Here is a 13,507-nt window from a genome sequence, read left to right on the forward strand (position 1 = left end):
GGAAATAAAATTAATTTTATACTGTTGTTCTGACAAAGTAAAGGAAATGCACGATCCAAAGAGGCATGATTTATGCTTTTTTTCCAAAGTTCTTCTTCTCTTCTAAAGGGATGTTTCCCCAAAGGATGTTGGTTGGAATGGTGGTCCCATGGGAGGCTCCTTTAAAAAAAAAAAAAAAAAGAGGAGGAGGGGGAAAATCAATTCTTTGGTCAAATCTGCTGGGAAGTGCTCTGTGCTTCTCTTAGAGTCATCATAATATTGGCATAACAATGCCTCTTACAGGAACTGCAATAAAGAAACAATTTTAACTTTGCCTAACGCAATAATCCCCTAATTAATTAGACCACAGAACCCTATTTTCAAGCAACACCCATTAAAGTCCCTTGAGGCTGGAGGATCATGGAACCCACTTTAAGAAACACCGCCTTAGCCACCGGGGGAGGGGAGGGGGGGCATCAGCCTTGCTTTCCACCAAATGGTTTTCAAATATTCATCATTTCTCCCAAGTGACAAAGGACAAACTATAAATTTCTACTTTTAATTCATTTCTCCAACAATTCCTATAATAGTTGGTGTCTGATAAAGACATTTTAAATGAAAAGATACATTCAAATTTGGGACCAAACAGGCAGCACGATGTTCCTATTCGCCTGCCACCTGTGCCTTTGAAGTGGCTGTTTCTGCTCCAGCCCTTTCCACAGCCTCTGGACCTCGCTCCCAGGTGCTGGAACATGCTGTTCCAAACTTCAGCCAATCACACAGCCCAGCCCTCTCCACCCGGCTTGCACACAGGAGAAAAACATGTGCTTTTTTTTGGCAAACCCATGAAGAGTGATATCTGAAGAACGGACAGTATTGAAAGCATTTGGAGTTATTGGATTTCCTCACAAAACCTCATTGTTGCTAAATCCAAAAATGAGCATGACGATATCCAGAAGCCTGCCGACTATCCCCCTTAAACTTTGCTGTCATTTCTCTAAAGCTTCCGTTCATGCCAGCAGCATGTCATATGATCAAACTCCAAGGTGCCTCAGCTAGGTTCTAGCACATTTCTGGGAGCTAACACATCTTTCACTCGAGAGAACTAAGGGGCTAGAATCCATTTATACTTTTTCCCTCCTCCCCACCCTGTGATCAAAGAAGAAATTTAAATTCAAAAATTTAATTCATTCAAAAATCGATTTCCTCATAGCCTTCTGTGTGCAGTGAATGGAACAGCAAAAATCCCTATCCTATTGGAGCTGACATTTAAGCAGATGTCTCAGGCAGAGAAGTTTCCAGCTAACATGGTAGCTCTTGTCATGACAGCCAGTCCAAGGAGGTAAATCTACTTTTAGCTGGGTTGTTGGTTTTTTTTGTTTTTGGGGGTTGTTGTTTTTTTTTAATATTTATTTATTTGGCTGCGCTGGGTCTTAGTTGCGGCACGTGGGATCTTCGTGGGGCATGCGGGATCTTTTTTTAGTTGCAGCATGCGGAATCTTTAGTTGTGGCATGCAAACTTAGTTGCGGCATGCGGGCTCTTAGTTGCGACATGTGGGATTTAGTTCCCTGACCAGGGATCGAACCCGGGCCCCCTGCATTGAGAGTGCGGGGTCTCAGCCACTGGACCACCAGGGAAGTCTCAGCTGGCTTGTTGTTTTGCAAGGAAGGGATTCAAAGTCAAATAGGAGGGTTCACATGGGCTGTCAACTGTGGGTGAAGAGCTGCTGTCATAGGGATGAGGAGTCCAGGCTGCTGTGGGGAGAGAGACCCTGGCAGAGAAATGCCCTAGGATCTCCCCCCATCCCCGTGGAGGGAGCAGAGACCCGGGCTGCGGACACCTCCATCACGGACCCCTGAAGCCTGGGGGAGCAGCTGTGCACGAGGCAAGGTGACTGCAAGAGGAACGCAGAGGGGACAGTGAGGTGAAAACGTTAGGGAGCCTCAAGTGGTACAAGGGACCGAGTTAGTTAAGTCAAGTCGCCCGCACAGCTTGAAACCCTAACTGGATCCTTTGCTAAAACACATCTTCAGCCTCCAGCAAAGTTCAGTGTGATCTGGGCCAGGGGAGAGGGCCAGCCAGGGACAGGGACAGTATTCCAGCAGAAGCTGTGCCACTTGCTGGCCATCTGGGGATTCTTGGAGGAGAATAGCATCAGGCAACAGATGCTCCAGCCTGAGAGCTCTCGAGTCCGGCCCCCTAGGCATCCCTCTGTCCCCAGACACCGCTCCCCTTCCCATGGGGCGTGTCCCCTTCCCACGCCCCTGCGCCATCATTGCTGGGTTGCTCTCCGGTTGAGTAGAGCACATTCTTTGGTGGTTGCAGGTTCTGGGTCTCCGTGGAAGAGCTGGTCAGCCTCTCACTCATCCCCCCACCCCACCCCCTGACCTTGGCTCTCACCATGGCCCTGGTCCCTGGGCCTCCTCGCTGTTTGCTCCTTAACTGTTGGCTCGGGTGGGCTCCTTCCTCAGGCTCCCAGCTCTTGCTGTTCTGCTGTCCAGAAGGCTTTTCCCCACTTACCTTTATTGCTCTTTCTCACTCCGGTCTTTACTCAAATGTCACCTTCCCCATGACCCCACTTAATACTTCAACCTTTCCCCCACACTCTCTGTGCACCCTCCCTGTTTTGTTTTTCTCCACAGCCCTTATTACCACTTGTTATGAATTGCAACCCCCCAAAAACAGATGTGTTGAAGTCCTAAGCCCCAGGACCTCACATGTGACCTTATTTGCATTGCAGAGGCAATTGGTCAAATAAAAGTGAGATCACACTGGAATAGGGTGGGCCCCTAATCCAATATGACGGGTGTCTTTATTAGAAGAAAGATATTTGGAGTCAGGTGCACAGGTGTCACGTGGAGAATGCCACATGACAATGAAGACAGAGGTTGGAGTTACGCGGATACCAGACAAGAAACACCAAAGGGTGCCAGCAAGCCACGTGAGCTCGGGAGAGTTCCCGACAAATCACAGAGGGAGCATGGCCCTGCCGACACCTTCGTTTTGGACTCCTGGCCTCTATAACTGTGTGACTTTGTTATGGCAACTCTAGGAAACCAATACGCCCTCTGATATTCTCTGTTTTAAATTACTTGTATTATTTATCATCTGCCTCACCTCACAAGAATGCCAGCAGCACAGGGGCAGGGACTTTTATCTGTTTTGTTCACTGCTGCATCCTCAGGGTCTACAGCAGTGCCTGGCACAGGTAAGTGATTTATAACATTGGTGGAATGAATGAATGAATGAAGCCTATCATGCCTCTGTGCCACTGAAGACTGGGTGCATGGCTGCCTCTACCTCTCCCTTCCCACCCCTGGGTACCTTCTGTGAAGCATGGATGACCCTCCATCACACCACCCTTTAATGCAACTCCAGTCACCTGCCATCCACCCTACCTGAGCTACCTGAACCCACCCTTGAACTTTGGTGTCACCTGGAACTGTCCCATCTGGGTCAGCATCGGGGCTGGACCCAGGGTGTGGCTGTCTTCGGTGCAGATGTCCCCCAGAGAATCTGTTATAATCTGAGAAGTGAGAACAAATGGGAGTCAAGAAAGAGCCCTGGTGGTCCAGTGGTAAAGAATCCGCCTTCCAATGCAGGGGACGCGGGTTCGATCCCTGGTCGAGGAACTAAGATCCCACATGTTGCAAGGCAACTAAGCCTGTGTGCCACAACTACTGAGCTCGCGCGCCTCAACTAGAGAGAGAAAAACCCTCATGCCGCAACTAGAGAGAAGCCCATGCACCACAACAATAGATTCCCGCATGCCTCAACGAAGATCCCATGTGCCGCAACTAAGACCTGATGCAGCCAAATAAATAAATAAATAAATAAATAAATCTATCTTTTAAAAAAGAAAGAAAGAAAGAGCCCAGGGCCTGGGGCAAGGGAGCAGCCTCCTTCACCCGCAGGTCTGAGGGCTGAGCTGGAGGAACAGAACAGGAGCAGAAAGGGAATCAGAGCTGGAGGGGGTCAGGGCTGAACTGTTCAGGACAGAGGCTGTGAGGATGTCAGGCGGGCAAGGGCTTTTGCTGTTGGGTGAGGCTGAGACACGTGGGTGGGTGTGTGGGTGTCCCGAGAAGGGACACGAGACGTGTAGCTGAACACTCAGAGGGAGACTGTCAGGGGTGAGCCCAAGCTGGGGGAATGTCTGACAGGGACCCCCAGGCCTGAACGGGGGAAAGAGGCCAGCTGGGCAACGGGAGGAGGAGGGTCAAAGGCCCAGAAGACACGGCGGAGCGTGGGCAGAGACGATGAGAAGAGGGAGCAGAGACCCAAGAGGGCAGCAGCTTGGGGACCTCATTTCGGACTCCATCCTTGGAGCAGTGAAGACCCATGCTGGCAGGTGGGGATGGGGGCGTCCAATAGGGAATGGCTCGACAGTCTACTCCTTTTTAAAAGACCGCTCTGGTGCCCGTGGAGAAGGGGTGGACTGAGAAGCACCGATGGACGTGGGGCTGTGGGAGAGGTGAGGCTGGTGGCCAGGGATGGAGCAAAGCTTTCTAAGGGGTAGAATGGACCACATTTGGTGATGGGTGGCTGTGCAGGGGAAGGAGGGGGTGACTCGAGGACAACTGCTGGGGAGGAGGTGGTCCCTTGCGAGGATGCTGCGCCCGGAACAAAGGGCTTCCTCTCCGATTTCCATGCTCCCTCTCGCTCATTAAGCTCCCGCCACACCAGCCTCCTTTTGGTCCCTCAGACGTGCCAATCTCACTCCCACAAGAGGATCTTTTGCCCCGCTGTCCCTCTGGCAGGAACACTGTGCCCCAGCCCTCAGCCTGGCTAGATCCTCGTTTGGCCAGGTCTCGACGCAGATGCCGCCTCCTCGGAGAGGCTTTCCCTGACCACCTCCACCTGAAGTCGGCCCGCAGGTCTCCGCCCCATTGCCCTGCTGTGTTACCATCTGCAAATGACCATTTGTTCACACGGCCATCAAACATCCCCTCCCACCAGCACGTGGGCTCTGTGGCGGGGTCCCTCTGTCTCATTTACCACGTATTCTCCAGTGGCTGCCAGCGGAGCTGCTGAGGAAATCATCGCAGAACGGACCAATGCATTAACGCGGCGTTCAGGACCCGGGTTAGGCTGGGGCTGCAGCTTTCAGAGCCATGGCATACAGATGGCGATTTAAGCTCCAGGAGAGTGGAGGAGCACCCAGGGCAAGAGGGTAGGGTAAGAGGAAGGCCTCGGACAGTCCTGAGACGCTTGGCATGCAAGCCCTGGGCGAGGAGAGAGGAGGTGCTGGCACGGGACCTTCAGAGAGAGGTGAGACTGGGACGAGGCAAAACAAGACCTCCCCAAGGGCTTGCGGCTGGGAGCCAGGGAGCCTGGATTCAACTCAGGCAGGCGCTCCAGGGACCTGGGGCTCATTCCCTGAAATCCACATCACCTCGGGAGTTCCCCAAAGTTGGTGTTATCCTTACCCCACTTCACTAATGAGGAAGAGGGTTTCAGTTACCCAGTGAGTGGCGGACCCAGAGTGTGGACCCACTATTGCAACGGAGCCCACGGTTTCAGCGTCTCCCCTCCACATCACCAAGCTTCCTCCCTAGCTATCGCGGAAGCCACGGGGACAGCTGTGAAGAGGAGGGAGAGGTCGGCAGCAGGTTGAGTGGCCAGGAGAGCAGCTGAGATAAGAACTGAAAAGCAGGTTCAAGCAACCATCCAGGGGTGGATTGTGACCGGTCAGCGCCAGTGTAGACAGGGGCCAGGCTGGAGAGGAGTGAGTGGGAGGTGAGGACGCAGGGACAGCAAGTGGGGGTAACTTTGGAGAAGTTTGACTGTAAAGATGAAGCAAGACACAGGGTAGTAACTGGAGGCACCCTGGGTGCACAGGAGGGTTATTTTAAGGTGGAAGAAACCTGAGTGTTTTGAAGTTGGAGCCAGCAGAGAAGGAGTGGTTAAAGAAGCATTAAAAAAAACTAAAGTGAAGGGGATGAGGTGCAGAGGTGGAGAGAGCATCCAGTGGTGGGGAAAGGGGTCCTTTCCTGGGGACACATGGAAAGCCCCTGGCTCCAGAGGAGGTCTGGGGACAGAGTGGAGGGAGTCTTGTCTGAAGGCGCCTCCTTTCTGTGAGAAGTAAGAGGTGAGGGCAGCTGAGCAGAAAATGAGAGATGAGGGGTGGGGTGGGAGCAGGGGCAGAGTTGAGAGTGGGCGTGGTCCGCAGTAATTCAGCTTCGGCAGAGCTGCCCGAGGCCGGAAAGGGTCCTGTGTGGGTCTGGTGACCGTTCTTGGTGACATTGGTGAGGTGTTCTTTGGGGGCACCTGGCAGGCATCCAGGGCTGAGGTTGTACCAGGAGGGCTCCACGCGAGGAGTGAGGTCAGGCAATGGGCAAATGAGATTGGGGCAACGCACCACGGAGTCTAACCTGGAGGAGAAGAGCGTGGGGGTGGGGAGGCGCTGAGGGATAAGGAGGAAGTAGGGACAAATGAAAATGTTGAAATGCACAGAGTGAAAGAATAAAGGTGTGACATAAAGCACAGCAGCATCTGAAGTAGGGACTTCAAAGACGGAGTAGTTTCCAGCTGTGTCACGGTAAACAGAGGAACCGTGGGTGTGGGAGATGTGGCTGAAGTCTCAGTCCTCCGGGCAGGATGCAGTCCTCACAGAAGTCACTGCAGCTTGGAAGGGAAGCACAGTAGCCGTGGAGTAGGATGAGGTCTTCTGTGTGTGCGTTTTGTGTTGTTTTGTTTTGCCTAGGTTAGCCGTGTGTGTGTGTGTGTGTGTGTGTGTGTGTGTGTGTGTTAGAGCATTCACACATACAAAGGAGTAAACTATAGAAAGGAAACCCATCCCTCTCCCTACAACGGCTTTGCCGGCCCAGAGGGACCACGTTCCCACTTTCTTCTGTATGGGGGCTCCTCCCCCATCACGCAGGCTTAGGGTAGTGGTGGGGAGGGGTAGCTCAGGGAAGCCATGTGCTCCAGAAAGAAGCCTTCCGCCCTCCCTCCCTCCAGAACTGTGGGGGGGGGGGGGCATGGACACTCTCCAGTTCCAAAATCCCTTGTTCCCCAACTCCCAAGATAGCTGGCTCCCCAGCTTCCCTCCCACCTCTCTGGGCGCCCCTCCTCCACGGCCCACCATGTCCTCTCGCCCTGCCCTTAAGGGGTGGCCTGCTCGGCCTCCTCCTTTCTCCCCCCAACCTGGTCCCTTCCCACAGTTCCATTTTCTGCCTCTAGAGTCACCATGGCCTGGAAGCCCCTCTGCTGAGCCCCAGCCCCATACACTAATTGTCCACCTTGGATGTCCCTAACGTGCTTCCAACCCGACACACCCGAACTGGACTCATCACCGCCCCCTCTGCCTGCGGCGCCCCCATCTGCAACAGCCATGAGTCAGTTTATGGACACCCAGCCTCTGTTCACCCCAGGACTGAAACGGGATTAGATTTGGTGAGGCGACAGCCCGCTCCTTTAGGCCTTGTGGTTTGGGGTGTCTGAGTAGAGCACATGACCAAGGTTTAGGACATTCCATACTGGCAGCACAGTACCTCCGGGGTAACACACAGCCACAGCTGCTCCCAGGGTTTGGCCTGAGGGACCTGGGACCTGAGGGACCCTAACCCCGCCTCTTTCATGATAGATATGAATCTGAGAGGCCATGAAGCCAACATCCCCTCTTCACATGGAGGCTGAGACTAATAACAGGCACACTTACTGTGCCAGGCTCTCTACACATCTCATTTCATCCTAACAAAACATGTACTAGCTCGGCCCCACTTTTCCCCACTCTGAAGAGGAGGGATTTGAGCCACGAGGGGTTAAGTACCTTGCCCAGGTCACATAGCTAGAGAATGTGGTGCCAGCTTTCAAATCCAGCCACCTGATTCCAAGGCCTTGCTCTGACCACTAGACCACCCTGTCAGAGGCTGATAGAGGCTGCAGACCAACCAAGCCACGGGAGGCATAGAGGCCAGGCCTGCTCTCACTGTCAGACCTGAGTCAGGGCGGACCTGAGGCCAGAACTGCCACTAGCCTTTGCAGTTATGTGCAGTATAAATTCCCCTCTGCTCAAGCCAAATATCTTTTGGGTTTCCTGTAAATTCACACCAAAAAAGTCGTAACTGATAACACAGCCCCTCAGTGGGTGGCAGGCATCACCACCAGCTCAGTAATTCAGTCCAAGAGCTGGGGCTTCGTCCTCCCTGCTCCCTCTCCTTCATCTCTCACATCCAACTGGTGACCAAAGCCTGAATCCCAAACATCACTTGGATCTGTCCCCTTTTCTTTCCACCCCAGTCCAGCCCACCATTTTTTTTTTAAATAAATTTATTTATTTTATTTATCTATTTTTGGCTGCACTGGGTCTTTGTTGCTGCGCGCAGGCTTTCTCTAGTTGCGGCGAGCAGGGGCTACTCTTCATTGCGGTGCGCGGGCTTCTCATTGCAGTGGCTTCTCTTGTTACGGAGCACGGGCTCCAGGCACGCGGGCTTCAGTAGTTGTAGCACGCGGGCTCAGTAGTTGTGGCGCACTGGCTTAGTTGCTCCGCGGCATGTGGGATCTTCCCGGACCAGGGCTCGAACCCGCGTCCCCTGCATTGGCAGGCGGATTCTTAACCACTGTGCCACCAGGAAAGCCCTTTTGCTGGGTTTTGATCACAGCCTCCTTGCTGTCTCTCTACCTCCAGCCTGCTCCCACCCACAGGCTTACCCCCCATTCCCTAAGATCCAGATCTTACCATGTCACTTCCCGGCTTAAAACCCTCCAGAGCCCTCACTGCCCCCAGGGTAAATTCCACTCCCGTCCAGGCTACCACTCCTCTGGTCTCAGGTCCCTTCACACCCAGCTCTACTTCTAGGGTACCACCAGCCCCACACCCCACCGCGCCTCTGCCCCGAACGTTCTTCCTCCCCTTCTTCGCTCCGTGAATGCCCATTCAGTACCCCTTCCTCTACAAGCCGAGCCAGTCACTCTCTGCTCTTGGCTCTGCCAATGCTGGGCACTTCTTACTGTCTGCGTTAGCTTCAGTCTTGTAAGCATCACCCTTTACTGGACTGTGAGCTCCTTGAGGGCAGGGCCTCTGCCTCATTCATCTCATCCGCAGCCCCAGAGCCAGCCTGGCACAGAGCAGTCACTCAATAAACACTCATGGAAAAGATGAATAATCGGAGTGTTCCCAGGAACAGGGTGGGTGGTGGGTGGTTTATACCTTTTCTCTGGGGGTGGCCAGGTTCGGAGGAAAAAATAACAACGTCACATGATGATCACAGCCTTTTATCTACAGACAAGCACACTATATATTTGATCCTCGTGCCATTGTTGCTTCCATTTTATGGATGAAGATACTGAGGTTCATGAAGGTTTACAGTGTAGAATTCAGTGCACACGCTCACAAAATCCACTCTTTTTTTGAGGCACAGGCTCTGGCCAGACTATGATCAGACGTCAATAGGTCAGCTGAATGAAGACGTGTTCTTGCCCACACTGGCCACAGGGGGGCAATCGATTGTTGGCGTGAGAGTCACTGCCCCACTCCTAACCACCCTTGGAAAGCTTTGGATCTGGGTGTGGAAAGGGAATAGCCAGCACTGAGGAGAGACCAGGGGAGAGGGGCCATGTCTGGGGTTGCTATTTCAGGATCTGCCAGAAACAGTCCAAACTGGAGCGGGGCCCGGGGGTTACCGCTAATGTCAAGAGTCAGGAGCTGGAAACGTAGACCGTATACCCCAAACTTGCATTACCAGCATATTTAATAACAAGCCAAAGGAAGAGATGGGGCAGGGATGGGGCATTGCTGGGGCACCCAAGACCTCCAAATGGGGGACAGTGACCCACAGCCTTCAGCAGGGACAAGTCACTGGCTTGTCAGACCACGGCCACCCTGCATCAGAGATGGGACAGGGCCCAGCAGGCAGGGGGCTGGTCAGCGTCTGCGGGCACTGAGCATCCTGGGGTGTAGCCTCTTCAGTGTCCAGGACACACAGCAGTTGCCCGGGGGCCCATTCATTCCTGGAGCTCTGACCTCCCAGATCCACACCATGAGCACTTCAGGAGGTTGGATGGAGCAGATCAGAGGCAGCAGCTGAGTGCAAGGATCCCAAGTTGAGGTCTCAGCACAATCCAGGTTTCTCCCAGGCTGTCATCTGCACCGCACATGGATCAAAGGTAGCAGGAGTTCCCCGTGCAGCCGGTGCGCTGGAATGAGAGCTCTCTGGGAGACAGACCACGCAAGGCTCGGGAATCTGTAACAGACAGCCACCCCCTGTCTTTGCTGGGAAGGGAGCCAAGGAATGACAGACCTTTCCAGCTCAGAGTGAGACTCAGGGGCTGGAGGAAGGTTAAGGCAAGACGTCCACCCATCTGTGGCCCCGGCCTTTCCATCAAGGACAGCATAGGCTAATGGAGCTTGCTGGTGACCAGATGCCTGGCCTCACTCCACGGCACTCAGACCTACGGCCATCCCCCACCTCTCCCTCCCAGCCAGAGCCTGAGAAATGCCTTGACAGCAGCACCCATTTCCCAATTTTCTAAATTCTTTTCCTCCCCACTCAGTCTGACAGCCTTGACCAGGGTCAGAGTTCCACAGCAAACATCTCAGTATCTTTCTCCAGTAACACTGAGGTCTCCAGCACATGCCACGGGCCAGCTACCCAAGCACTGAGCTGAAGGGACAGCAAAGGCAGGAAGTTGGATGAAGAAAGCCTTTGCCTACCCCCTCTTCTCTCACCCCACCAGGACACCCCCAGCCCTGCCTGGGTGTGAGCAGACACCATGATGCTGGGGGCACAGTCCATCCCTCCATCAAATCTCTCTACACCTCTAACACCAGCCAGACTTGAACCCAAAGGCCAACGCAAGTCATCACCTTGACCTCCGATCCCGCTGCTCTGTCCACTTGGATTTTTTTCCATAGGTGTATATATTCCAGCCGACCCTCTGAGCTCACCCCCACCCTCAGGTTCGGGCCAGGAAAGATTAGCCCAGCTGGTTGGGGAGTTGCTGAGGCACCTGGAAGGCCATTCCCAGCAGCAAGAAGGTATCTAGCAAGGCTGCTGGGAAGTAAGGATGGGAAGGAGGACACGGAGCGGGAGGGGAGGAGTTGAGGTTCCAGTCCCAGAAACCATATGCCGAATGTGGTGTGAAGGTTCATTCTTTTGGGAAGAGAGGCCATATTTTGCATCAGCATCTCAAAGAGTGGTGAGAAATCAGGGAAAGAGAGGACAGAGCAAAGAGGGCAACCCAAGGGATCCTTCTCACTCAGGGATGCCACCCCACCCCCTGAGCTCGGAATCAAGCAGGAGCCCCAGGGTCCAGTTCCGGCTCTGTCATTCACTTGAGCATGTCACTTTCTTCTCTCTGAGCTTCCCCATTTGTAAAATGAAGGGTTCACAGCAGAACTGGAGACTCTGTCCCAGATGGGGAAGGAGAAAAGAGCATAGTATGGAGATGGGAGAAAGGATGGAAATGCAGCAAATTCAGCAGAACTTATGGGCAAGGGGGTGGGTGAAACTGGACACAATAAAGAGAGGGAGTTCCAGCCCCTCCCCCAGGACACAGCAAAGGGAGGTGGGGAATGTTCCCGGGCTGGCCCGCCGCCCTAAGGCCAGGAGCAGTCACAAACACACACACACACACACACACACACACACACACACCTGGCCAGCCCTCTCTCCAAGGGGGTGGGATCAGCATGCCTGAGGTGAGAAGTCCACAGCTCAGCAAGGCCAGTGTGGCACAGCTGTCCGGGATTAGCACCAAATCCTGGGCTGCTCTGCGCAGGGATCACACGTCGTCAGCTTCACAGCTGCACCCTGCCCACTCCGGCCCCTCACCCCTCATCGGCCCCTCCTCGCCAGCACTCACTCCCTTCTCAGAGGGAAGCTGGGACCCTGCCTCTGCCATGGCAGGCAGGGGAGGGGCTTTAGAGTGGGAGGGGCAAGAGAGGTCAGAGGCACCCCTGGTGAACAGCCCCACCCACAGAAACCTGGAAATCCCTCGGTACAACACTGAACAGAGGAGACAGACACAGAAGGCTTCCCTCGCCAACCCCTATGGCTCTGCCCAAGGCAGCCTTGGCCTAGAATTACCTTGTCTTTAGGCCACCCAGGCCCTTCCCTCCAGATGGTTCCTGTCCTTGGAGAGACAGAGGCAAGAGGGCCAGATGGAGCCCCTACAGCTGGGAACCCTCAGCCCCAGCTTCCTGGAGCAGCGGGCTTCTGAGGCCCCCCAGCTGTTAGGAATCTTGTCACCTACCCCCCCACGCACACCCCAAAGCCCCTTGCTCTGGGCCACACACGTCCCCCCACCTGAGCAGGGGCTGGGGGGAGGAGGCCCCAGCACACCTCCCCATCCCCCAGGGTCATCCAGGCTCCTGGCTCTGCCCTAAAACTCGATCCACACTCCCATCCCTGCCTCAAGAGGGAGGCCACAGCGAGGAATCATACCCAAACCCCTCTCCGGGGAAAAGGCTTCCTGAAGGAGAGGACGGGAGGAAGCAGAAGCGGGGGGCCTGGGTTGGCTGAGTTCCTGTGGCCATGGCTCTCCCCAGCCTCCCAGTGGGATGGGCAGTGCTGAGGTGACACCAAGTTGGGCCTTAGCACTAGGTGGGGCTGGCGCAAAGCGGGGTGGCGTGGGTGCAGGGAAGAAGGGCTCCCCAGCACACTGTGGCCCCTCCAGGCTCCCTCCTCTTTGATCCGCCCTGCTTCTCCCTCTCCCGCAGTTACACAGTGACCTAGAAAAAGGCCGTGGGTCGGGGCGCCGCTGGGCCGGAGAGACGACCGGGAGAGGGAGGGAAGGGCAGCCTCTCCGCTCAGATCCCGGCACCCCTGGGATAGCCGCCGGCCCCACCCCGTGGGCTTCCAGAGCTGGAACGGGAGTCGCTGAAAAGCTGGGTCTGTGGTTGAGTGCAGAGAGCCCGGTCAATACGACGGTTTCCAGCCCCCTGCGCCCCCAGTCCCGAGGCGCTGTGGCTCTCATCTGGGCGGGCTCTCACCTGTGTGTGCGCGCGCGCGCGCGCGCCAGCATCGCCGGAGGGCTTCCCGCTGCAGCCGTCTGGCGCTGGGGGCCGCTCCCTCGAAGTCGGGCGTGGAGTCCGCGGGCCGCCGGGAGGCCGCGACCCCCGAGCGCAGCCGGGCGCGCCTAGGAGTCATCCTCGCCTCCGCTGGCGCCGCCGGGCTCTCCCTCCCGGGACGCGCGCAGCTCTCGGGCCAGCAGCGCCGTCAGACCCTGGGTGCGGAGCAGGAGGCCGGCGCCCAGGAACAGGAGCCCGCAGAGCACGAGCAGCGACAGCACGCCCAGCACCGCCGCCTGCACGGCGCGCGGCCCCTCGGGGGGCTCCGGCAGCACCCCCGACTGGTTGCAACAGGAGCTCAGCCAGGCGGCCCGGGCTGTGACGTCCGCCTGCGAGCCGTTCATGCTTCACGCCGGCTGCCCAGATGTGCTGGGGACCGCCAGATGTGCGGGAGCCCGGGGTCGGCGGGTGGGCGGCGGCCGCGTCAGGGAGGGGCCCAAGGGGCGGATCCCAGGCGCCGTGCGACCCCACCCCCGTGCGACCCCACCCCCTGCGTCGGAGCGCTCAGGCCCTTT

The 13,507-nt window shown here is 55.7% G+C and overlaps 1 protein-coding gene across 1 annotated transcript; it reads right to left on the minus strand.

The window, feature by feature from the left end:
* Positions 1 to 13,060: 13,060 nt before the first annotated feature.
* On the minus strand, positions 13,061 to 13,336 carry SMIM41 (small integral membrane protein 41). Its single transcript, XM_061204181.1, has one exon. The coding sequence runs from the start codon at positions 13,334 to 13,336 to the stop codon at positions 13,061 to 13,063; it is 276 nt and encodes a 91-aa protein (XP_061060164.1).
* Between the last annotated feature and the right edge of the window lie 171 nt (positions 13,337 to 13,507).

Source organism: Eubalaena glacialis, chromosome 11, assembly GCF_028564815.1.
Source record: "Eubalaena glacialis isolate mEubGla1 chromosome 11, mEubGla1.1.hap2.+ XY, whole genome shotgun sequence".
NCBI classification, from domain to species: Eukaryota; Metazoa; Chordata; class Mammalia; order Artiodactyla; family Balaenidae; genus Eubalaena; species Eubalaena glacialis.